This window comes from Dysidea avara, chromosome 8 (genome assembly GCF_963678975.1).
Source record: "Dysidea avara chromosome 8, odDysAvar1.4, whole genome shotgun sequence".
In the NCBI taxonomy this organism is placed as follows: Eukaryota; Metazoa; Porifera; class Demospongiae; order Dictyoceratida; family Dysideidae; genus Dysidea; species Dysidea avara.
The window spans coordinates 14,746,609-14,773,462 of NC_089279.1; the positions used below are offsets into that span (position 1 = coordinate 14,746,609).

Here is a 26,854-nt window from a genome sequence, read left to right on the forward strand (position 1 = left end):
AATCAGTTATAACACACCCATTTGGTTTGTGTATGATTTATGATCAACACTCTTAGGCCACTTGTATGTACTGAAACAAATTTTATAATGTGATGTGAATTTTATGGTTTATCTTTTACTGTGCAGATTCCATCTTATGTGCAAGAAAATGAAACAAGTTCTTTACAAGAAATGGTGACAAGTTCTTTTAATTGGTTTTGTAATAAAATTCCAATTTTTAAACTAATTGGAAAATGCATTCCAATTGATAATGCAAGGTTTGTAAGTGATGATTATCTGTTTCGTTGATATTTTACTGTGTACAGTGATTGTGCAACTGTAAATAGTGCATTTTCTGGTGCCCAGGGTTATTGTTTTATAAAAGGAAGTAGTTCAATATAAAAGAGTATCATGAATATCCAAATAACCATTGTATAAAAATCACAAAACATGTTTGCCAGCAGGATAAAAAGTACCATACAATAAGTGGGAATGAAACCCTAGACATTCAGGTTCAGTGTTTGAACTGTTCTTCTGTGATTTTGACGGTAATATATAAAAGTTTTGCAGAGATCCCTAGACAAAGCCTCAAGACTACTGTTCATTTTCATATGTATATGGAAGGGACATGCCCTTCAAAGGGACTAGCTATTCTTGATAGCCAACAAAACCTTTATGTAATGGTTTTTCAATACTATAAGAAGCTCACCATACTCCCATAATTTCAAACTGGCATGAAGAAACTACTTCACAATGGCTGAAATTCAGCATGCCTACATACATATGTACACACACACAGACAAACACATACTAGGGCCGAGAGATAATTTAGTATAAAAAGATTATCGATACCTAAATCACCTATTGTAAATAAGACAAGTACACAGAAAAAATTGGAATTTTCAGCTAGAGTAGGGACCATAGCACATCAATAAAAAGTACTGAAACAAGCTGGAGTAGTGCACAATATTGAATCACAGTAAAACAATAAGTAGTGTTATATCCCTACTGTGCATTTCCATTTTGGTATCTTGAGCACAGTAGGGATATAACACTTCTTATTGTTTTACTGTGATTCAATATTGTGCGCTACTCCAGCTTATTTCAGTACTTTTTATTGATGTGCTATGGTCCCTACTCTAGTTGAAAATTCCAATGCTTGTTTGTTAACTTTATTTGTAAATAATTATTATGACTGGTGAACCCACGCATATATACCGCATCTGAAATGGCACCGCGTACCCCAGCTATATCAATTGTCGTTTAAAAAGTGAAGTATCTATTACACTACATTGTCAGCTATGTTCAACCCATTACACAGCATTTCGAATCAAGAACTATTCGAAAAGCACCTCAGCAATCCATGCATACCGAAAGAAAGAAATGGTGCCATGTGTCCCAGCTACCAATTATCGTCTGAAAAGTAAAGTATTACGCTTCATTGTCAGCTATGTTCAACCTGTTACACAGCAGTATGAATCAAAAACTGTTCGAAAAGTACCTCTGCAATCAAAATAGCCACTACGAAAAATACAGATGATTTCCGTTACAAAGGGAAGCCATCACGTGTTACCACCAAATCGACACTTTTCACTGTCAGCAAAGATGAATGGGACATAAGGAGGACACTGGTAAGTCCATGAAGAATGCATTGTACATACTATAGTATGCCAAAAGGCACTTCTTGGGCCGAATTGATGTTGAACAGTGAAAAATCAAGCCCTTAGCCATAGCCATTATCGAGTTACGCTTGTCTGAAGGCATCAGCCAGTTTCTTACTCAATCAGTAGAAAATTCTGTTAAATAATTTTTTTTAAATTCCGTAGCAACTTGTTAAAAGCGTTTTGGGTCAATCTGAAAGCTTGTTTGGGCTTAGTTTTACCTAACCAATACTGCCTCATCGTCGTCAGGGAAAATTGAGGCTGGTTTTGGATGATGTTATTTCGTGGGCCACGCCTACTCCTTGTGGTCCCTACTATACAGTATTGTTGTACTGTATGATAACAAATTTGTTTATCAAAATAATAAATAGTACATCTTCTTAATCCATTGTAAATTAACCACAGAAAACGTGTGAAAAGGTATCAAACTAGTTGGGGAAGTAATAAAATTTCTGGCACCTTAATGTCAATAAATTGTGTTTACAAAACAGTCTTATGTTGTCACATCATTATTGAGATAATATGGTAAAATGGTTGTCATTTATCCAGATAATATGGTTTGTCATTATCACACAACCTTAAAGGGCACTGCTCCAGTATTGAAGCCTCTCAAGAGCAAGTAAACATTACAGGTTGGTTGCATAAACAGATATGACGTTATGGTGCCATTCATCAATTTAACCGTCATCTACTGGACTGAAGACTTTGTACAATGGCATCACCTACAGGTAGAACAAGCGGTAATGGTGTGCTGGAGCATCGTAGTGATCCGAGGAGGCTATTCCCCCATGAATCAGTAATAGCTAGGTGGTAACTGTACTGAACAGCTCAGTGTTATCTGTCTTGTTTGTATAGAATTCAACACATAGTTTGTCTCCAGATTGCGACTCAGACGGCTCGTTAGATGTTGTCGAGATGTTTTGCTTGCAATGTGATTGTAAGTCTACCTGTCAGCAGAGACAGTGCCCATGCAAAGTAGCTGGTACACTTTGTGGGGAATCCTGCAATTGTGGTACGAGGCAGAAACCCTGTAAGAATAAAGTGAGCCTAACATAGGTATCACCAGATCATGTGATACTAGTTTTTTTTTTTTTTATCTTTCATACTGTATTATAATTACCTAATTGAACTCTATTGCAGCCAACAAATGGTGACCACCTTATCACAGTACATCCAGAGCCACCCAGAGAGCTCTGAATGGAAAACCTCAAGGTGTGTAAATGTCTACAGTGCCACTGTATAGCTGCTACATGCTGCATCGATTTTGTTGTGTAGAAATATGTGATCTCTTGGTCTGGTGAAGAGTGCCAAAAACTCATCATGGAAGCATATGGCCACACCGGAGGCCTGGAATTGGCCAAGGCACTCCTTAATCCCGACATACCACTTCCCGATCAACCACAAGATTCAGCCATCCCGTGGTTAGGGATGCGGCGATTATGCCAGCATAATTTCGGGCATAATAGGTATGTGTGGGAATCAGGAATTATGCTAGCATTTTTAGGTGATTATAAAGCTTTAACAGTAGGAAAATCTGCAGATTGCATAATTCCGTTAAAAAAGATCGAGATACTCTAATAGAGCAGTCAGAAACTCTAATAGAACAGTCACCGAATATTATTTACTCTAATAAAGCAGTCACATTGATATGAAATACTCTAATACAGCGACCAGCTAAAAATTCAAGACTATTTGAAGCTTAAACATCAATGAAAATGGGCTGATACAGGAATAAACTGTCATTATTAGCCAATTATGGTGGCATAATTTTGGGAATAATGGGCAATTCTCAAAAGCATAATAGGTGATTTTTTGAGCACTGCTCAAAAGCATAATGCTCAATTTTTGGAGCATAATAGCCTCATGCCTACCCGTGGTGCATATGTCACAAATGTCAGATTATGCCTACTGATGTAGAAAATAAATGCTGTAGACAGCAGAGATGTGTCACCCTGGATCCAGCATTTGACAACCTGGTGTTGGACAGAGAAGCACTTGCAATTGCTATAGTGCACAGGAGGGAGTTTTATGCTGGAGTAGTATCTTACAGCCCTGAAAGCTTTTAAAAGGCAGCCTACCACCAATATATAGTTTGGAGACATGGCCGTCTAGGAAGAGGAAATAGGAAGATGGTGCCTTCTTGTGTAGTATGGGCAGTTCGCCACAGGTACTCAGCCCCAGATGGAAATTATATGGGATATCATGGGTAAGATACTAGTGGACATTGATTCTTCTGTGTAAGGACATTCACTATTCATGTAAACCTAGAACGTTGTTTCTTACTAAACTAGTAGTTTCATCAGGTTGTGTGTGTACAATTGTTGATTGTATCTTAGATGGGTGGTCATGTGGTAAAGTTTTTGGTCTTTTGAGAGTACCAGTACACAATCGTCTCTCTTCAAATATGAGGTGCATCAGATCTGGAATATATTTATAGTGTTTAGAGGATTTTTTGGATGTCACATCCCATTTCTCTGTCTGTTTCCAATACTTTCAGTGGTAGATAACATCTCCTTTTCGGTTGATACTCCTTTCAACCTGTGCATTATGATCAAGAACTGCTTGCTGTACACACATGAAATACCCTTCATTCCTGTGGATAACACAATTATTATGCTGTATAATTTCTAAAAAAACTTTTTTTCATTGCTGTAGTAATTATTTACATGTGCAACCCATCATAATTTGTTATGTCTTGTGTGCGTGACACATAACACATAGTAGTTACATGTCACTTGCTGAAAAGCAATCCTTTTGGAACTTTATCCGAGTAATAGGCTGTGGAATGACTCCAATAAGCCAGTATGCCTATGGACAGTATAACAGCAAAAAAAAAAGCTATATATATATATATATATAGAAATTAACTAATGGAAATATTTCTTTTACAGTTAATCAAGTAATCGTCAAAAGTATCTTGTAAATGTATACATTTCTATCAAAGTTGTGCTAGATATTGAAGTTTCCTAATAATGAATGACATGTAACCATTACACAAGTTTAGCTACACTTTTTGATGATTTGTCTTTTTTTGCAAAGCAGCAAAACTAAATAGTTTACAACAAAATTAATGCATATTGTAGCACTGTACCGAAATCTGGAATAGGACTTCAGAGATTCCAACCATGTCCTGTCATTGACAATTTTTTGCAAAATTTGAAAAGCCAGCTCTCGTGTGCTAAAATATGTGATTTGTTACCCATTAAGCAACCCATTTTTCCTGTAAAGATGGATTTACAATGGTATCCAATTGTTACGTACAATATGCTCACCTTTAAAGTCTGAAAATTATTATTGCAGGTTCTACAACTAAACCAAAAGTGATCACTATGTTCCCTGACCAGTGGTTAAGTTTATCCATTCCACATAATTTCCCAGCCTACATAATGTAACAATTTGCATCAATAGTTCATGTGTTTATTGATCTTATTTATTTGTATTTACCAAGCTACACAAGTTTATAGGAATGACTGAACAAAATAATTGACAATATACATGTAACATATGTGCATCCTCCTATAATACTTTTTTCAATTTTTTGGACTTATGCCATATGTCACATGAATGGTGAATCATTGGGTAATTGGTTGCTATTATAATACACCATTTAAATTATTACATTCTCTATACAGTTCGTTTACCAAGAGTTTTAGCTACAGAAGTGGATGAATCTGTCACGATCTCACTGATTTTCATTCCATTTTAGATCAAGAAATCCAGGCACTGCACCAACCCTTCTCGTTGGAGAGTGTAAACCAACACGACGTTTATCAACATTCACAAAATGTAGAATTTGATGGTGCTCCATCTCATCATGGAATATGTACAAAATTTGGCACTTTTGCCAGGTGAATCACATCTCCTGTCACCCGACAAAATGAGGTCAACAGAAGCGAATTGTGCCAGAACCTTTTTCTGTATATGTATATTATATTTTATGTATACATTATAACCAATGCAAACTGCCTACCTGTTCTACTGCAGCTAGGGCATACATAGTGTCTCTGGTATGTTGATGCTGATATAATGGGCGTACCCATGAACTTAAAGCACTTCTCAATTTTAGCAAAGTTATTACCAGACAGGATTATGACAGCTACCAGTGAGAGGTTGCTATTATAGAGTCTCTTGTTGTTATTGTTTACATGAAAGTCAGTAGAAACCCATTCAAACTTATGCCCACTTGTACAACACCCGCAGACTTGCATACAGCCACTGTTAATTTTGTAGTCACCATTGACCTATGCTGCACAGCTGGTGACATCTATCCTATATGAAGAGACATTTTCCATGTATCTAGAAGTGTTGTTAATGAGTATTTAAAGTACCTGAAGCTGGTATGTTTGCAGCACACATTTCTTCTGCTTCGGTCACAGAGCTGTAGCACACATGGTGGCTATATACATGTAAATGCATGGTGATTGATAAATTGTATGTGATAATTTGTTTATAGCTACATTTAATATAAGACAATTCACCAATTCACACGTAGCCACCAGTACTGTTGGGACTAATTAGCATATGGTATATCGTACAGTTGTTGGATTTGTGATGATTTATCACCCAACCATTTACAATCAGTCACAAATGGACCATATGAATACAAAAGGAACCTACGTATATGAATTGCTGTAAATTCGTGTTCTAAAATTTCAGGAACCAACACCATTTCATTCTCGTCTATATTGGACTTCTAAACATACATATAGTCACACTCTACTGTATAGCTATACCTGTTGATAAACAAACATGCTCTGATGTTTCAGGGGCATCCACTGTTTCATCATTCTCATCTAGTACAAACTATAAACAGTTCATATTCTCTGAGCATGTTACTACCAGTAATGATTTCATCTGTGTCACTTGATTTATCACTGCTAGTATCAGAACTACACAGTATTTGCTTTACATATCACACTACAGAATGTCAGCAGATGTTTACCTTTCTGATTCACTTGAATAGTGTAAAATCTTGTAAACCACAATGATCCAACTCAAGAAGTTCCTAAGATTGACCGCAATAACTGGTGTATATACGGGTATTGCTTCATTATTACATGTAGCTTGACCATCATTGGCTGCAATCCCGTAGGATGTGCTGTGGAACACTTGATGGTTATACTGAGGGAAACTATGTTGTAAACAACCTTCCATTAGTATCAGCCACTATACTAAGAGTTTCTTCATCATCCAGTAGATCACTGTTAATGCAACTAATACTCATACTTGGCACTTTGAACCCGTCTTTAGCATAGGTGGATAATCGAGGTGTAGATGTAACAGGCCATTGCCACGCCTTAGGTCCACTTGGAGATGATGCATACATTAATGGAGAGGAAACATCTTGCGTAAGAATAAGTTATTGTACTCACCACACAGAATCACAAAGAGATTGATTCTGCTAACTCTGATGTGGGTATGATGATTGACATTGCTCATAATGTTGTCATCCAGTGTGAAAATGCAAGCAAGTAGCAAGCCACGTCGTCATCGCTTGTTAAACAGCACTTCTCTCTAAGCGCTCTCCAGTTGACAAGGTATGATTGGAGATATAAATTCGTGTATTGTTACTATTCCAGCCTTCGCTGTACTTTCTAGGACGACCCTGCTTGGCTTTGTGCAATTCATCCATTGGTGTTTATTGCATACCCGTAGATTACAGTAAACGTACATTTATTAATGATTTCACAGGCTGTGAAATAACACGAAATTGAGTGGCTTTGATACAGGCGCAGTGCCCTTTTAAATGCATACATGCATACATACATACATACATACATACACACACACACACATACATACATACATATATATAATTATACATACATACATCATCTAAGCCTTTTTGACCTCAGTATGTAATTTTAACACCGACTGCTTGTAAGGCCATACTTGTTACAGCCAGGCTGTTTTAATGTAGATCAATTTAAATGCACCATATATATTAATTTTGTTATTGCACATTTTTCTTTTAAGCCCTTATGATGTTGATTCAAGTGTACAGCTGGTTTGCAAGTACTTACGTGCTTATGATCATCGAAATGATGCCCGTCGTGGTATTAACAAGCTATATACTGAAAATGGTAGGTGAAATGGTACCATTTTGAGAATTTTATTAAATTTGTTTGTGTAGCTCCAAATACTGAAGTGAGGTTTGACAGAGATTCTGACTTAACAGTAGATGATTGTCATCAATTACTCAAACACCACATGCCTTCACATGTTGCTGCCTCTAAAGTCCTGCAGAGGCTCTTCATCAAGTAAATTTTTACTCTTCCAATTTGTTTAAATGATTTAATGCAACCAAATTAGATACATGGAGAGAAGATGTACTTTTCTACAAAACTGTCCCGTATTTGTCTATAACCAAGGTAGTATAGTTGTATTTGTATATTAATTTACTATGTTAGTATTTATTGTATGGTTAATGTTGCTTGTCAGTTTAACCCGGTCAGCAGGTCTTACCCTGTTGTGAGCGGGTTGCCACCGTCAACAGATGGTGGTTGTTTTGGTAGGTGTGCAGTGTTCCATGGATTCTCCTATTTGTTCTCAAATAGGCCCCTTTTCAACAATTTTACATGATGTATACTGCTTGTTTTACTACAAAGGCTTGGAGGTAGGAATGCTTGGGGATTCTAACATTCTCTGAAGAACTCCATTTAATTCTAGAGAGTAGCGCTCATGTGATCATGTGCATGTATTTACAGCATGTGCAATTTTTGAAAGAAAGTGATTATGATTTACTTTTTCCTATGCATGGCCATTAATAAGAGGCTATGCTTGCAAAATACATCCCTATATGGCTGTTAGGAAACAGTTTTTAAAAATTTATATCCCCTAAATATATGCACCATAATTTCTGCATAAGAAACTTGATTATTCTAGACATTTAATACAGTCACTTTATTTAGTACGTACATTGACTTAGTATAAAGCTTTTTATTCACATAAATATGCATGCATATCAGTGCATGCAGATACACAATTAATTTCAGAAACTGAGCATGCAATTACAGTTGAGCTGTAGCTGGATAAATTTTAAATGTAATACTGTGGAATCTGTCTAAAACGGTCACCTTTGGGTCAAGATTGTTTGGCCTTAATAGGCAAGTGGTTGCTTTAAACAGGTGAATCAGTGTATAAATAGCTCACCTGGGGAATTTACAAGTGGACATTTTAAAGAGGTGGCCTTTCTAAGCAGGTGGCCACTAAGACATTCCACTATAATGTCTTGTGAGTGTACTACAATAAGTTGTTCCATTTGTTAATATCTCTTTGGGAAAGGCTGTGTTTATAAATTTATAATTGGTCAGGTGATTATGCTGCTTACAAAACCGTACAGTGCCTAAAAGGGACATCTAAATTATACCTTGAAATATGTTATTGCCTTATCATTCCCTGTTGAAGTTTTGAATTGTTCCCTTAAGTTGTATAGCCTATACCTGTAGCACTATGTAGCTAAGTATCTTTTACCATGTTCCATCTGATGTATAATTTATTATTAAGCCATTGCAAAGGTTCCAGATAATTGGAACATAGTCAAGATGAAAATAAACTATGCTGATATTTTCAAATTATACCAGCATTGTGTAACCTGATTTTGGAAAACCTACACAATGTACAATTGTAGACAAATGGTATTTTGTAATTTAAATCCAGACTCATAGTAGTGAGGCACACAACCAAGAAGCTGGAGGTATGTACTACAGGTAAAACACACGTGGCAACTACTGTTGTAGGTTAGGGACAGTTTTGCAATTTTAGCCATAAATTATGCATTAGAAATGTATTATCCGGCATAAACCTATAATTGTTTTTTATCATTGTGGTCATTGTTTTCACAACTTTTATTAGATTGCAGAGGTGCTTTTCGAACAGTTCTTGATTCATACTGCTGTGTAACGAGTTGAACATAACTGACAACAAAGCATAATGGATACTTCACTTTTCAGACGATAATTGATATAGCTGGGGTCCGCTGCACCATTTCTTTTTTTCGGTATATGCATGGATTACAGAGGTGCTTTTTGAACAGCTTTTGATTCATAATGCTGTGTAACGGATTGAACATAGCTGACAACGAAGTGTAATGGATACTTCACTTTTCAGACGATAATTGATGTAGCTGGGGCATGCAATGCCATTTCAGATGCGGTATGCGTGGGTTCACTAGTCAAACTAATTATTTACAAAAAAAAAGTTAACAAACCAGTACACAAAAATTAGAATTTTCAACCAGAGTAAGGACCATAGCACATCAATAAAAAGTACTGAAACAAGTTGGAGTAGTCCACGATATTAAATCACATTAAAACAATAAGAAGTGTTATATCTCTACTGTGAATTTCCGTTATGGTATCTTGAGCACAGTAGAGATATAACACTTCTTATTGCTTTACTGTGATTTAATATCATGGACAACTCAACTTGTTTCAGTACTTTTTATCGATGTGCTATAGTCCCTACTCTAGTTGAAAATTCTAATTTTTTGTGTGTCATACAGTAAGGTATTTGCATACATAATCTACTAAATGCTACAAACATACTGTGTATGTAGTAATGATATACATACAGTTAACCCTTAAATGCACATGAAACTTTTGGGGAATTACACATTTCATGCATACATAGCAATATTAGGGGTAGCTCAACTCCTTTAGCCTAAAACTACACATTGATTAAAAGTCTATTCAATGGGCTTCTTGGGGAAGGTTAAATAAACACTAACAGTGGAGACTTACTTGTTATGAAGCGAAGAATAACGGCGATTAGTGTTATCCATCAACCAAGCTTCTCACTTTGTTTACATCAATGTGTATCTGCCTATATATAGGCTTATGCGTGTTTAAGGGTTAATGAGAAATGAACAACGAGAGTTCAGTACCTAAGCTAAGAATCAACATGTGTTCAGAGTTTTTTCTTTCTTTTTTCTTGTGTATTCACAGCACCTAATGTCATTGTGAAGTGGAAGACCATGGGCCATTGTATTATCCCTCAAGATAGTGTGGGGCGCTGTGGACAGTTGATGGCTTTGTGGGCAACATTGGAATTTGTTGGATCTGGAGCGCATATGTAACAGACATGTTCATACTTGCAGTTTGGAAAGGTAGTAGTGGATTCATTCCAGCGAAAGCAGAACTTGTGGATTGTTTGGCTGTGATTCTGTGGTTGGTCAGGGGAAAGCTCACAGTCAGCAGAATGGTGGGAAAAGTTGAAGCAATAGCTACACCTGGACAGTTTCACCCGTCCTAGTGACCACAATAATCATTTGTTGACCAAGTAGTGGAGGGGTGTAATGCTGCCTGTTGACAAAATCTCCAGTCATATGCCTAGCAATCACCCTTGTATTCCATTGATTCCTCTATAATCAAAGATTGATAGCTCATGAGATCTGGGATACGCTCAGGGTGATTCCTTGATACTACCGATACATATGTAGAAAAACACTGAAGATTGTGAGTGAGCACTTTGAGCACTTACTCCTGTGGTGAACTCGCCATCTGTGAATACCCACACATTCGGGTACCAGGTCTGACATTTCTATGAAGGCTCCCGGCTCAATCTTCTTTGCTAACCGCATCAGGACTGGCGGGCATCCTGCACCAATACTGATATTGGACGAAACATCCTTTCTTTTTTGGTTGCATGAGGTGTGACTTTTCCATAACTCCAACATGGCTGAGCTTGTCTACAAGGCCCTCCTCCTCTTCTGCTGCAATGAAACATGGTGGGACATGTGGTAACTTTCATTTCTAATAATAAAATGCCCTGAATAATCTATAGTAACAAAGACCTATACAAATAGATGACCTGGTATGTTTTTCTGTTATTTTGAGGGGTGATGGTGGGAGGGATCACCATTTGCACAAGGGGAAGAGGGGCCAGCAAGTTATGCATACATTGAACTACAACACAGTACTACGTTGACATACGCAACAGTCACATATAATAAATCACCATGCATACACCTATGCCTATATACCAACAAAATTATGATCTCCTTACTGGATAGTTCTTCATGCCTCTGTGCTATCACTGGCATATTCATCTGTATAGATTTCTTCATCGGATTCTATGGTGTTCTGATGGTGTTGAGCCTTAACAAAAGCATCAACGAGATGCGGAATGTCTGCTTCCATCAAGCTGCGCCGCAGTCCTTGGCATCTTCACTTGGGTAAAGGTGTACGAGGTGCACTTCTTGTTGCCTGGTAGTACATCAGTTGGCTTCCGGTACTTTCTTGCTGTTGTTTAGTCATCTTTGACTATGGGTATAACTTATGCCTACATGATATGTAGCAGCCATCCTAGGTGAGACCCCATACTTCATATTCCCTCTATCAGGAATTGAGGTGCTGCGTAGCAGCCAGAGCTAAATTGCTCTGTTTGTGAATGGCACAGAAAGAGGCATGAGCCTGCAATGACAAAAGTGTGCTAGAATACAGGTGCAACTTCTTTGGCCTTATAGCAAACATGTGCCAATAAAGCAAATGGCATGTTGGTACTCCAAATATGTGCTCATCAATCAGGCAGCATGTTGGTACTCCCAGTGTGAGAGGAATAGCAATTGCTGGCTTTTGTGGTGTGCTGACTTCTGGTAGCACTCATGTCCCTTTAAGGGGGTGGGGATTAGCATTAACTACTTGTTATAGCCAGTGGCTGTGGTAGTCTAATCATAGTGGTGGACCAGCAATTTCAATGATGTGGTCTGTGGACTGGATGTCTGACAGAACCATCTGCATTGGTACAACCAAACAACCTCTGGTCAATATGTATTAGTGTTCAGACCACTACTGTTGGAGAGCAGCCTGTATGGTGCATAGCTACTGCACTGTACACATACATAATGGCAGGTCACATGGCATAGCTCACTACACTATACTAACTGTTATGCTGTACATGTGTTCCTTGCTGTATGTTATTATCTAATCCAAAACAGCCAAGCTGTAAAAAAAGAGTGCGGCCCTGAGAAAGGCTATGGTGAAAAAAGATGTGAAATCCAAGGTGGCGGCCAAGAAATGGCTGTGATGGTAGGTTAATGGTAAAAATTTAAATAACGACAATTCAGGTGAATTTTGTGCCAAGACCAAGCGGCACCAAATTCACCTGAATTGTTGTTATTAAAATTTTTACCATTAACCTACCATCACAGCCATTTCTTGGCCGCCACCTTGGATTTCACATCTTTTTTCACCATAGCCTTTCTCAGGGCCGCACTCTTTTTTTACAGCTTGGCTGTTTTGGATTAGATTTCACTTCTTTTTGTATTTGTATACCCCACTTTAGGGATTTTTAACCTGTCATTTTTTCTTTACTACAGGAAGAAGAAAAGATGAAGCAGGGTGATTTCTTTGTAGCTGACCTCTCTGCAAGGTGATCCTTCTAGCTGATCTCTCTACCGGATGACTTGTTTGTAGCTGAACTCTCTACAGGGTGATTTGTTTGTAGCTGAACTCTCTACAAGGTAACTTCTTCTAGCTGATCTTTCTACGGGTAATTTGTTTGTAGCTGAATTCTCTACAGGGTGATTTGTTTGCAGCTAAACTGCTGAACTCTCTACAATGTAACTTCTTCTAGCTGAACTTTCTAAGGGTGGCTTGTTTCTAGCTGATCTCTCTACAGGGTGACTTGTTTCTAGCTGAACTCTCTACAGGGTGATTTGTTTGTAGCTGAATTCTCTACAGGGTGACTTGTTTCTAGCTGAACTCTCTACAGGGTGATTTGTTTGTAGCTGAATTCTCTACAGGGAAATTTGTTTGCAGCTGAACTCTCTACATGGTAGTTTCTTTGTAGCTGAACTCTCTACAATGTAACTTCTTCTAGCTGAACTCTCTACAGGGTGACTTGTTTCTAGCTGAACTCTCTACAGAGTGATTTGTTTGTAGCTGAATTCTCTACATGGCAATTTATTTGCAGCTGAACTCTCTACATGGTAGTTTCTTTGTAGCTGAACTCTCTACAATGTAACTTCTTCTAACTGATCTCTCTACAGGGCAATTTGTTTGCAGCTGAACTCTGTACATGGTAGTTTCTTTGTAGCTGAACTCTCTACAATGTAACTTCTTCTAGCTAAACTCTCTACATGGTGGCTTGTTTCTAGCTGATCTCTCTACAGGGTGACTTGTTTGTAGCTGAACCCTCTACAGGGCGATTTGTTTGTAGCTGAACTCTCTACAAGGTAACTTCTTCTAGCTGATCTTTCTACAGGGTGATTTGTTTGTAGTTGAATTCTCTACAGCGCGATTTGTTTGATGCTGAACTCTCTACATGGTAGTTTCTTTTTAGCTGAACTCTCTACAATGTAACTTCTTCTAGCTGAACTCTCTACAGGTGACTTGTTTCTAGCTGATCTCTCTACAGGGTGACTTGTTTCTAGCTGAACTCTCTACAGGGTGATTTGTTTGTAGCTGAACTCTCTACAAGGTAACTTCTTCTTTCTACAGGGTGATTTGTTTGTAGCCGAATTCTCTACAGGGCGATTTGTTTGCAGCTGAACTCTCTACATGGTAGTTTCTTTGTAGCCAAACTCTCTACAATGTAACTTCTTCTAGCTGAACTCTCTACAGGATGACTTGTTTCTAGCTGATCTCTCTACAGGGTGATCTGTTCGTAGCTGAAGTCTGTATAGAGTGGTTTGTTTGCAACTGAACTCTCTTACATGGTGGTTTCTTTGTAGCCGAACTCTCTACAAAGTGACTTCTTCTAGCTGATCTATCTACAGGATGACTTGTTTCTAACTGAACTCTTTACAGTGTGATCTGTTCATAGCGTGAACTTTCTACTGGGTGATTTGTTTGCAGCTAAACTCTTTGCATGATTGTTTCTTTGTAACTGAACTCTCTACAAGGTAACTTCTTCTAGCTGATCTCTCTACAGGATGACTTGTTTCTAACTGAACTCTCTACAGTGTGATCTGTTCATAGCGGAACTTTCTACTGGGTGATTTGTTTGTAGCTAAACTCTTTGCGTGATGGTTTCTTTGTAACTGAACTCTCTACAATGTGACTTCTTCTAGCTGATCTCTCTACAGGATGACTTGTTTCTAACTGAACTCTCTATAGTGGATCTGTTCATAGCGGAACTTTCTACTGGGTGATTTGTTTGCAGCTAAACTCTTTGCATGATTGTTTCTTTGTAACTGAACTCTCTACAAGGTACTTCTTCTAGCTGATCTCTCTACAGGGCAATTTGTTTGTAGCTGAATTCTCTACAGGGTGATTTATTTGAGCTGAACTCTCTACATGATGGCTTCTTTGTAGATGAACTCTCTATTAGGTACCTTCTTCTAGCTGATCTGACTACAGGGTGACTTGTTTGTAGCTGAATTCCCTACAGAATAACTTGCAATGTAATATAACTGAGTAAATTATACATGCAACTGAATGCTTTATTAGGGTGACTGTTCTATTAGAGTATCTCGATCTCGCATTTTGCTGCACATAGTTGCCTTTCGAATCATAACTCAGTGATTTGTAATCCGATTCTTCTGTACTACTGCAAGAAATTTCTATGATGATTATTCCAGCTACATACAGATTTTCAGCTCGTTGCTCTAAGCGGTTTGTCTGGTAGACACGAAAACTAATAATTTTTTTATTGATAAAAATCGATCGCGTAATTTTGACACAGGTTGGGTTTTGTGTCATATCTCCATGGTCTTTATCTCGATTCCTTTCAAACCACAAAAAGGCACTCCTACGATGGCTGCTCCATCTACATATCAATTTTCAACTGATTCCTCCTAGGAGTTTACCCTGTAGGCGTGACAGACCTTCGACCTTATTGTACGCAAATAATCGGTCATAACTCCGTGAATGTTCATCGGATTCCTACCAAAGTTGGTACGGAGATCCGCCTTAATGAGCCCTTTATGTGTGCCAAATTTCAGCCCAATCCGAGCACGCATTCGTGTTTTATGGCGAATTTTGCGAAGTGTGCGAAATGAAGATGAAGAAGAAGAAGAAAAAAACGAAGAAATTAAAACGAACTTTTGTTCGCTCGTATCTCGGAAATGGCTGGAGCGATTTTCTTCAAATTTGGTATGTAGACTCCCCTAACTGGGCGGCACGTCTCTAGGAAATTTGGTTCCAATCGGATAAGGGATCACAGAGCTACATAGGTGTGAAAATTGCGTTTTCTTTCTTCCTGTTAATATACTCACTGTGTGGCACGCCGGCTTCTTGGGCCGCACGACACACTATCGTGTGTCTTGATCCCCTGCATAGTGTTTACTCATTCAGTATATTCACACACATGTACAAGACTATGTAATTCAATGCATTTTTAGTATGCGATTGAACGTCTGCCTTGTGAGGTAATCTGTCTGGTGAATTTAAACAAGCATGGGAACAAATCTGTCTGCATGCTTAAGGCAACCCATAGGCTGCTGAAACAAATTGTGTACTTGCAGCTATGTGCTTATACCTCTACAGCCATATTACCTAGCTAGTGAAGTGGTGGGGGAGATATGGGTAACATTCTTGAGTAGGTGATGGACTGACTGTATGTTACTTGCTGCGTATGCGTTGTTACTCCAAATAATACTCTTTCTAGATAATGCTCTCCTTTAGCTAGCAAAGGTGTGTGTGTGGTGTTTGCTCCCACCATTAACTATGTTTTATATCTTTAAACTTCATTTAATGCTGGTCACTAACTTGTTTATCTCCTGCCTGGTTAATTATCAGTTCTCTGTTACTCTGAGTACTCTTCTCCTCCCACAAGCTAATGATTGTGGGGGTAGTTTGGTATCTGTACAGGATCTCAACTGCCTTTTGGGATAAATCTCCAACTCTACTCGAGGCCAATGTGAAAAATGGGCTTTAATTTGAGATAACAGGTACTTGGGTATAAGGAAGAATTTGGTGTCGGGATTGTTTTCACACCACCAAGTTCTTCATACTCAAGCCACAGAAAGGGGCACCACCAAAAGAGGGTGGAACCTTTTACCCAAGTAAGCTGTTGTAGAAAGAGGGTGTATGTGAACCTTGATGTGAGTTTCTGATTATCCCATTTGTGATTACCCTGTACTGATGAATTAAGTCTCCTTAATGTGTGACCATATTATTTTGTATTACATCCCTCCCGGAGGAGACTGAGTGTGGCCCCGACTAGACATTGGGTGACCTGCAGTTCGAATCCTGGGGTTGGAGGGATTTTTTTTCCTTACTTTGGCCCCTTTTCTGTTATGCCTTTTCAACTATAAGTCACTAAGTCTAAGTCCTTGAAATTAGGTTAGGTAATCCTAAGGCTGCAGCACATGTTGCTGTCAGACCTTCAGTGCTGGTCACTGTAAAGCACTAATAACAATAATAACAATAACAATTACACTGTAAAAACTCACACACATACATGATTACTAAATTTGTACTCTATGTGGTTGTGAATGATATGGTTATTATATAAATAACAGGCAAGTTATATTCTGGCAAAAGGAGGCATGCTAGGCTGAGTTTACCCTGCAATAGAAAGGCATAATTATTTGCACATACATACAAGCAAGTATTGTTACTATATGTAAATAGAAACTCAGTGAATTCTTCATCATTTGTAAACTCAGTGGGTATTATTGCATGCCTATTTTGGATGGGTATCATTGTTGGCTGATCATTGTACCTAAAGGGATGGGAAGGGAAAGGAGGCTGGCAAGTGCTATTGTGATGATTCATATTGATGGCCGGTATATACCGCTCCGCTACCCAGACTCTATTCTAATGCATGTGGAATATAAATATAAAAGTTAACTGTTTGTTACATAGCTATAGCCAGTATGCGTTCACCTGAGCCCCCACCAAAAACGGTAATATCAAAGAGGTGAACATGTGTTTACTCCTAATGGTTTTGTACTGGAACAAGCACGTTTTCATGAAAAATGTATTGAACACCTGAATCGTCCATACTTACTGTATGGGATATTTTTTGCAGCCTCATAACTCACTTGTTCTTGCCCGTATCAAAGTGCTTTTTTTACTATTAGTTCTGGCATTTAAGGGGGCTTCGCATTGCTAGTAAATGTGTGGTCAGCTGGCTTATGTAACAAGAGTTATTAACAAGAAACAAAGGCTCTGAACACAAACCGATTTTAGCATTGGTAGGAATTACATTGTCAGCAGAAGTGGCATCAGGTGCTGCAAAAAATGGTGGTACAGTTCCCAGGTGTGAACAGGGTAACTTTTGTTGTCTAAATGAAATATAGATAGCACAGAGCTCAGTAATGCTGAAAACCTTATTACTGTAGCTTAGCATGTTCAGTGATACGAAGTGACCAGTATCACTAAGTTAAATTAATGTACAAAGCAGCACACAGCCTTAGCCATCTGGTGCATCCTTATAGTAAGCCTAAATAAAGGAGGCATTAAGTCACAATTAAACTGTAGCAGGTAGTGTAGACTAGGTCATGCTGCAAGCCATTTACATTCCCAGAAAGTTGGCTAAATCATGAGAGAATACAAATAATCATTTATAGCTCTATGACTATTTATCAGATTTGCACCAAACTTGGTACATGATTGTGCCAAATAGTGTACCAAAGCTCAAGAAAATCAATTTAAACTGTGCGTTTGCATTTTATAATGGTTTTGTAAATTGTGCGAAAACAATAATCTAAGCCCCCGAGCCCTGAAAACATGAAGAATTAGGAGGCTCATATTTCACGATTGTGTTAGGTATGTGAAGTGTTGAAAGTGGAGGGAGTTTGCAGTAAACAATTGATCTCAATTTGATAAGGGAGCACGGAGCTACGTATGCATGAAAAGCGCCTTTTGTTACTTCCTGTAAATATACTTGTGGCGTGGAGCGCTGGCTTTCTTGGCCACATGATACACTTATGTGTTACTATCATGTAATTCTGCATGAATCAAAAATGCATCTGCATACCTATTACATTGTAATGGCAGAAATATTATACATTATATTCCTGACATATAGGCTATGGACGCATAGAGCAGTCTGAGATTCCAAATGATGAGGATGAAGTTAAAAAGTTGATTAAGGATAAAATATTGAAAAAAATGGGTGGCTACTATTATTCAAATACCTCAAAACTTGGTGAGGTGTTGATGGAGACAATGCTGCAAGAAGTTTCTGAATTTTGCAAAATTGATGTTAGACAAAACTGGTCAACTCAAGCACATCAACAGGTATTTACTTTCATCTTTATATTGGGTAATGTACATACACACATAAGTATAATAACCTTTCTAAAACTTTACAGCTACTTTATGGAGCAGATAATAGCATTCAATTCATAACACTAAATCCTCACAATCTTGATCAAGACAAAGTGAAGAAGTTTAATCTACTTGGAATAAAGATTCCTTCTATTAAGTATGTGATTCTTTAGTTAGATATAGGTATTGTATGTAATATTTTGTTACTTTTAGACAAATTTTTGAGCGACAAAAGTTGGATTTTTATCTTTCATCTGCTCTCGGCATTTTACTTGAAGAAGATGGAAAGTTACAAGACATTGATGAGTCACAATATGTCCTCACACTGGATTATACTATGAAAGTATGGTAGTACATCAAATGTAAAAAACATATGCCCACTTTATGAAGGTTTAGAGTTATACAAATACCTTATATCTAGATTTTCAAACAAGCCATGCACAGCAGCATGTGTTTTAACAATATACTGCTAATACAGTACCTACCATAATAAGATTATAATAATTGCATCTCCTTACTTTGTTCTTGCAGTATCCCTTTTCCTCAAACAGACTGCTTTTGGTGTAAAACTTTTAATATACATTTGCTAATAATTAATCCCATGCCTGAGTATAGACTGAAATAGGGTTAAATGTCCACTAGTATATCCTCAGGTGTAGACAACTTCCCTTGTTTCACTACTCTTTGTTTCTTTGGTCCCCAAGTAAACTAATTTTTACTTGAGTAACAACCAAGGGCATCAGAGTAGTTGTAACCAGTGAGGCCAGAGCCTCACCACCTTTTCTCACCATAACTTGATGAAGTCACAACCAAAAGTGGTGAACATGCTATACTTATAGTATTTAGTTAATGGCAATAATTGACAGAAACAACACTTATCTAACCTGTCTTCACTCAGCACAGCTTCATGGGACTTAGTCTGTGTTAAGTACCTCTAAAAATTAATTATCATCGTACTGTATATTAGGGACCACAAAGGAGTAGGCATGGCCCACGAAATAACATCACCCAAAAACCAGCTTAAATTTTCCCTGATGACGATGAGCCAGTATTGGTTAGGTAAAACTAAGCCCAAACAAGCTTTCGGATTGACCCAGAATGCTTTCAACAAGTTGTTACGGAATTTTAAAATAATTTATTTAACTAAATTTTCTACTGACTGACTGACTGACTGATGCCTTCAGACAAGCATAACTCGATAATGGCTAAGGCTATGGGCTTGATTTTTTCACTGTTTGACATCACTTCGGCCTGACAGGTACCTTTTGGCATACTGCAGTACGTACAATTCATTCCTAATGGACGTACCAGTGGCCTCCTTTGTGTCCCATCATCTTTTCTGACAGCGAAAAGTGTCGATTTGGTGATAGCACGTGATAGCTTCCCTTTGTAACAGAAATCGTCTGTATTTTCATAATGGCTATTTTGATTGCAGAGGTGCTTTTCGAACAGTTCTTTATTCATACTCTGTGTAATGGGTCGAACATAGGTGACAACGAATCATGAATACTTCATTTTTCAGACAATAATTGATATAACTGGGGTGCGCAGCATCTTCTTTTGGTGTGCATGGATTGCAGAGGTGCTTTTCGAACAGTTCATGATCCGAAATGCTCTGTAACGGGTTGAACATAGCTGACAACGAAGCGTAATGGATACTTCACTTTTCAGACGATAATTGATAACGGGGCATGCAGTGCCATTTCCAGATGCGGTATGCGTGAGTTCACCAGTCATAATAATTATTTACAAATAAGTTAACAAACAAGTACACAGAAAAATTTGAAATTTTCAACTAGAGCAGGGACCATAGCACATCAATAAAAGTACTAAAATAAGCTGGAGTAGTGCACAATATTAAATCACAGTAAACAATAAGAAGTGTTATACCCTACTGTGCTCGAGATAATGGAAATGCACAGTAGGGATATAACACTTCTTATTGTTGTATTGTGATTTATTATTGTGCACTACTACAGCTTGTTTTAGTACTTTTTATTGATGTGCTATAGTCCCTACTCTAGTTAAAAATTCCAAATTTTTTTGTTTACTAGTTATATTTAACTTTCGCTCTGTTTCTCTTTGTAGCTATATTGGAAACATTCCTTATAATGTATTTTGTAAGTAATAAACTCAAATAAGTTTTGAGAGTTAAACAGTATTGTAGAGGTACCTATTGGCAGTGTCCTGAACTATATCATTTTACAGCTATACCATGAACACTTGTCAGATAACTATTATTAAACTAGCACCTTGCACACAGTGTTACCTAAAAATGCCTCCAAATAGCAGTCCATCTCAAAATATGCAATTTCATGGGGGGGGGGGGGGGGAGGTTGGCATGCATGCCTCCCAAGACTGAGTCTCATCACTTTCACTTTTACTCTGAAACCCCTGGTAACAACAATTATTACAGCATAGGTATAGCATTTTCCATTAAAAATCACTATCATTAATAATTAATTAAATAATCACATGCAGAAACACACAAACCCACCTTGGAATTTAAACAAAGTGAATTTTTAACTGGCTATAACCATGGAATCGGTATGTGGGTTGCCTCATATAATATTTACATGCAAACTACCTGTTTCATAAATACTATGTCTGTGGTAGTGAAATTATACAAGAAATACTGCATTTTCATTCATTTTTTGTATTAGAGAAATATTTTGCATATTTTCATTTATCCAGATGTTAAATATTCATGAGCGTCGTCAGTGTGGTATACCAGTAATCATTGAGGGAGAAACTGGTGTGGGGAAGACTGCACTAATTAACATGCTTTCAAAATTGTGGAATCACACTTTAATTGATGAATGCAGGACTGCGAAAAAAGGAATTATAGAGATATTGCTTGATAAAGCTTTCGGTATGGTTTTGTGTTAATTTTGCTGCATTTATGTATTAAGGATGCCAGACAGTGGCATAAAGATAATTCTTTAACATTTGCAAGGTATACTAGATTTTCTTGGTAATGCACCTGTACACAGATGATCTAGCTTTCCACTTTGACAAGCTCAGTAAATTGCTTTGGTATTTTGTGGATTCTTAACAAGACTCCAATTACACAGGCCAATGTCTAAACAACTACAGCATACAGTCACCGACTCTATATCTAATAGGATAGCCAGCAAAATCATTCTGTTACAATAGTTACTAAGCATCTTGCCAGCTAATAAATAACCTTCCTGTCTAACAAAACAACTAGATTTAGCAATTTATAACTGAAAGTCTTACTTAACATTTTAATCGAATCAAAACTTAAAGACAATTGTATAAATTTAAAGCGATGCCTAAAAGATAAACTTTGTTGGGATCAAGGAAGATTCAAATTTGTGTTGACTGGTAATGATATAGCAAGCTTTAAAATCTGTTGAAATAAAGTATTTTTCCAGAGAGAATTGTTAAGTTACTAATATGGTGATGAAACGTAGTACTGTAACATTTGGAATAATTGCTAAACACTGATGGAATCAGCGATATAAATCCACAACTAAAACATCATTTCCAGTTGAAAATATAGTAACAAACTTTTCTTCACTGGGCATGGTAAAAAAATTAAAATCAGCAGAGTGTTCTGCAGTGGTATGTAACATCACTCCCTTCTATTGTACCACGCTGTATATCTTCACAAACCACATGCCATTGTGATGCTTAGAATCTGCATAATTATAACAATTTTGTTCTAATAAGAGATTTACAATCAAAGTTTCTGCAAAGGTTTTCAATATCACTTCAAAAGCATGATACCAGATACTGCATGATCATACTTTAGTAAATTCTAAATTCATTAGCCCTTGAGCAAAACGAGCTATTCCCACAGGTGTATTAACATTATTATAACCTTTTCTTAAAGACTTCCGTTGTTATAAGGCTTATTGACAATAATATCATTGCAGTAATTTCTTAGCTACCACCTTTGATATAGATGTACTAATTTACACCTATACTTGCATACAAACCAAATCATTCCCAAGTTAAAAATTGTGAAGCAATTGGTTGTTTTTGGTATAAAAATTATGGCAATTTTCAGTGTGTACATAAAATTTATCTGAACAGAACATCTTCAAGTAGTTAGATGTGATGCTGCATTTACTTATTTGTAGACAGTGTACTTCATACTTAAGAGAAGGATTGTACAAGTTGTGTGCTAACCACTGTTATATGCACTATTGTTTAGAGCTTGATGACAGAAAACTTACGAGTGACTTACTAGAACTAAGTCTTGATGGTTGGCATGTTGACAAGCACTCTGATACTCGTAAAAGACATTTAAATAGAGAAGATTTGATCCCCTTAATGGAAATGAATCATTCTGATCACATGCCATATTATGAATTCATTAATAAAATGCTTGTGAGGAAGATAAAAGATGAACCAATTTGGGAACTGATTGAAGTAGACTGTAAAACTCCTTCTAGAAAACTCCAGCCTACACCGTTTTATGTTGGAGTTGAGAATGCTTCAATTGTTGCTGAAGTAGTTGATGAAGCAAGCAGAGCTTCATCACCACAAGTGAGTTATATAGTATAAAAGACTTTACTTCCTCTACTGTTACAAACCTACTACTTTTTACGTATGGGTATTTAATCATTAAAATATTAAATGTTTTCTACATTTTGTTACTATTTGGACATGTGTCTTTATAATTTGTATTCAAAAAGTCACTGTTCTTTGTTCACATGTAGGCTACTGCTAAAATGTTGTGCAGTCTACTAAACAGTAATTTGACCCCTTCATTCTACAAACTCAATGTCCATGCAGGTGTGGGTTGCTGTATTTTAACATGTATCCTGGATTATTGTTGTTATTATCATATTTAGCATTAACCCCAAAGAACATTAAGGACTTTTTAATCCCAATTTTAAATTGGGCTGTGCGTCTGAAAGAATTACATGCAGCAAAGAAGTTTAAAGAATCACCAGTGGTGACTGTAAGTGCTCTTTGTAATAATGTATATTATTTGTATGTATATACAGTAGCATGTATTTAGTTAGGTACGTATATGTCAAACAATATTGTAGTACTGTTTACATAGAAATCCCCTAAAGTGATAAGGGCCACCCAAAATGCCATCTTTAAAAATCATCCTAGAGACAACTTACACATGAAAATCATCGTTATGGAACAATATTAGTCCATCTAACATCAACTACAGCATTAAAAACAAGTACAGGCAGCCGGTTATAGAATCACCAAAACTCAAATTTTGGTCAGCCAGACTGCCATCCTGCCTGATCACAGTTGCAAGGCTGGGGGCCAAATGAAGCAGCATGTGCAAATGAAGCAGCACATGGCCACCATTTTACAACACAATAGCAAACTCACCAGTAGCATGTACATTTTGTGGTTCCAACAAGTGTGGACCCTTTGTGCATTTCTTGTCTTTCCTTTGATCTTCAATCAGGCTAGTCATTGTTTTCTTCATGCAATAGAACCATGTCAATGTATTAATTTCCCATACCAATACTTTCCTTGAGCAGCTTATTTAGATTCCACAAAACTATATTTAAAGTGCTTACACTACTGTAACAGTACTAGGCACACAGTAGGTACCAGTAACTTCACGATGAGTAGGATACCATGCCCATTACAGTAGACTAATATTGAGTATGAAGATCATACCTCTAAACAATCTGTTTATTTGAACACAATAACCTAATACCTTATTGATCTAGCTGTACTTATAATGATAGTGCAGTAAAAATAAGAAATAGTGACCACGCACACTCCAGCAGTCACTCTAATAGAACAGGCACACATGTATAGCTGTATGCAATAACAAAAAAGCTAAACATACTAGTATATTTACAAACTATTTAATTTAAACAAGTTGATGTTGTGCTACTTCTAAAAACCTGGTGCCATGCAGCTAGCTAAACTCATCTGGAATTAACTATAGACAGTATATGCTACTATGAATTAACCATCTATGTATTACTATTTTACAATAGGGTTGTGCAATAATATTATTAGCTAATTCTCGTATTTCATAGTTCATGAAATTTTCATAATTCGTTCAATTACGTTGCTATGCACTGTTAAGGAAGCGTTTGTTACACAAACCACTTTTACCAACATATTATGCACAGAAGTATCTTCTAAAGTGTTTTATAGTGTAACTAACGTGTTTTTCCCACAAATTTTCTTGACAAAGCCTCAAAGCTGCTCTTCATTTTCGTTTGCGTACGTAAGGGATACACCCCCTTTCAACTTGAAGTGATATGCTATTCCTAGTAGTGTACGAGGCCTGCACCGTTGTTTTTCAGTTGCTAAACGCCTGAAAACCTCAAGGGGAAGGTAGTCTGAGGAAAGTTGCCACACCCGTATTTCAGTCTGCCAAAAAGAAACCATCTCAGAGCAAAGTACACCTGTGCAGAAGTTTAATACAGACTTCATTTCACTTTTACTTCTTATTTTTTACCATTACTTAACGATTTTGCTGATGTGGGTGCGTACGGACAAACATGAGTAGATAGGTAGATAGGTACACACACACACACACACACACACACACACACACACACACACACACACACACACACACACACACACACACACACACACACACACACACACACACACACACACACACACACACACACACACACACACACACACACACACACACACACACACACACACACACACACACACTCTTTTACAAAAACAATTTCAGTAAACCAGGTGCACACCCACCTGGTTTAAAAATGATGTAGGAATTGAAGTGAAACAAGACATGAATGATGGTATTACAGCATTAGCTCTGCGAGAAAATTCCTACAATTGCAATTGTCATGGTCAATGCCAAAGTAAGATTTTCCCACCAAACTATGCTGTAGTACTGCTGTTTCACAATTTTTTGTTGCTTGTATCCCTATTTCTTTCTTAAATTAATAATTTGTAAATATACGTACTATGTATTTAACTTGGATTGAACATAAGTTGACACATTAATGGCATTAATTAAACTAAACTTATGCGTATTTCTACTAAAAGTGTTGAAATGCCTATAATCAGATCATAACACACATAACTTCAAAAATTGCACTGAACCACATGCATAGCATAAGAATGCCTTTTAGTAACTGACAATAGTCTGCTTAATGTGGCTTATTGCTTCTTTTATCACTCTTTACTCTTTCAGCTGCAATGGTGCATAAAGTATCTAATCCAAAACAGCCAAGCTGTAAAAAAACAGTGCGGCCCTCAAAAAGGCTATGGTGAAAAAAGATGTGAAATCCAAGGTGGCGGCCAAGAAATGGCTGTGATGGTAGGTTAATGGTAAAAATTTTAATAACGACAATTCAAGTGAATTTTTGTGCCACTTGGTCTTGGCAAGAAAATTAATCTAAATTGCCGTTATTAAAATTTTTACCATTAACCTACCATCACAGCCATTTCTTGGCCGCCACCTTGGATTTCACATCTTTTTTCACCATAGCCTTTTTGAGGGCCGCACTGTTTTTTTACAGCTTGGCTGTTTTGGATTAGATTTCATTTCTTTTTGTATTTGTATACCCCAAAGCCGGCCTATGGCCAGCTTTGGGACTTTTTTAACCTGTCTTTTTTTCTTTACTACAGGAAGAAGAAAAGGTGAAGCAGTTGTACTTTAAATATTTCTGATTTTATCAGTAAATGTACAAATTATATATATAATACATATATTTATCATAGAACTCTCCATGGTGGTTTCTTTGTAACTGAACACTCTACAAGGTGACTTCTTCTTGCTGCTCTCTCTACAGGGTGAATGTTTGTAGCTGAATAATCTACAAGATAACTTCTTCTAGCTGATCTATCTACAGGGTGATTTGTTTGTAGCTGAACTATCTACAAGGTAACTTCTTTTAGCTGATCTCTCTACTGGGTGATTTGTTTGTAGCTGAATTTTCTACAGGGTGATTTCTTTGCAGCTGAACTCCCTACATGGTGGTTTCTTTGTAGCTGAACTCTCTACAAGGTAATATCTTCTAGCTGATCTCTCTACAGGGAGATTTGTTTCTAGCTGAACTCTCTACAGTTGATTTGTTTGCAGCTGAACTCTCT

The 26,854-nt window shown here is 37.2% G+C and overlaps 1 protein-coding gene across 1 annotated transcript in view; it reads left to right on the forward strand.

The window, feature by feature from the left end:
* LOC136263050 (uncharacterized) overlaps window positions 1–26,854 on the forward strand; it is a 308,373-nt gene that overhangs the window by 179,450 nt on the left and 102,069 nt on the right. The window contains exons 29-39 of the mRNA XM_066057501.1: window positions 127–257; window positions 7,617–7,723; window positions 7,774–7,900; window positions 7,953–8,011; window positions 18,561–18,772; window positions 18,847–18,959; window positions 19,016–19,145; window positions 21,497–21,674; window positions 22,986–23,320; window positions 23,494–23,569; window positions 23,629–23,738. Of these exons, the coding sequence (XP_065913573.1) occupies window positions 127–257; window positions 7,617–7,723; window positions 7,774–7,900; window positions 7,953–8,011; window positions 18,561–18,772; window positions 18,847–18,959; window positions 19,016–19,145; window positions 21,497–21,674; window positions 22,986–23,320; window positions 23,494–23,569; window positions 23,629–23,738 (1,578 nt within the window). The remainder of the gene's footprint in view (window positions 1–126; window positions 258–7,616; window positions 7,724–7,773; window positions 7,901–7,952; window positions 8,012–18,560; window positions 18,773–18,846; window positions 18,960–19,015; window positions 19,146–21,496; window positions 21,675–22,985; window positions 23,321–23,493; window positions 23,570–23,628; window positions 23,739–26,854) is intronic.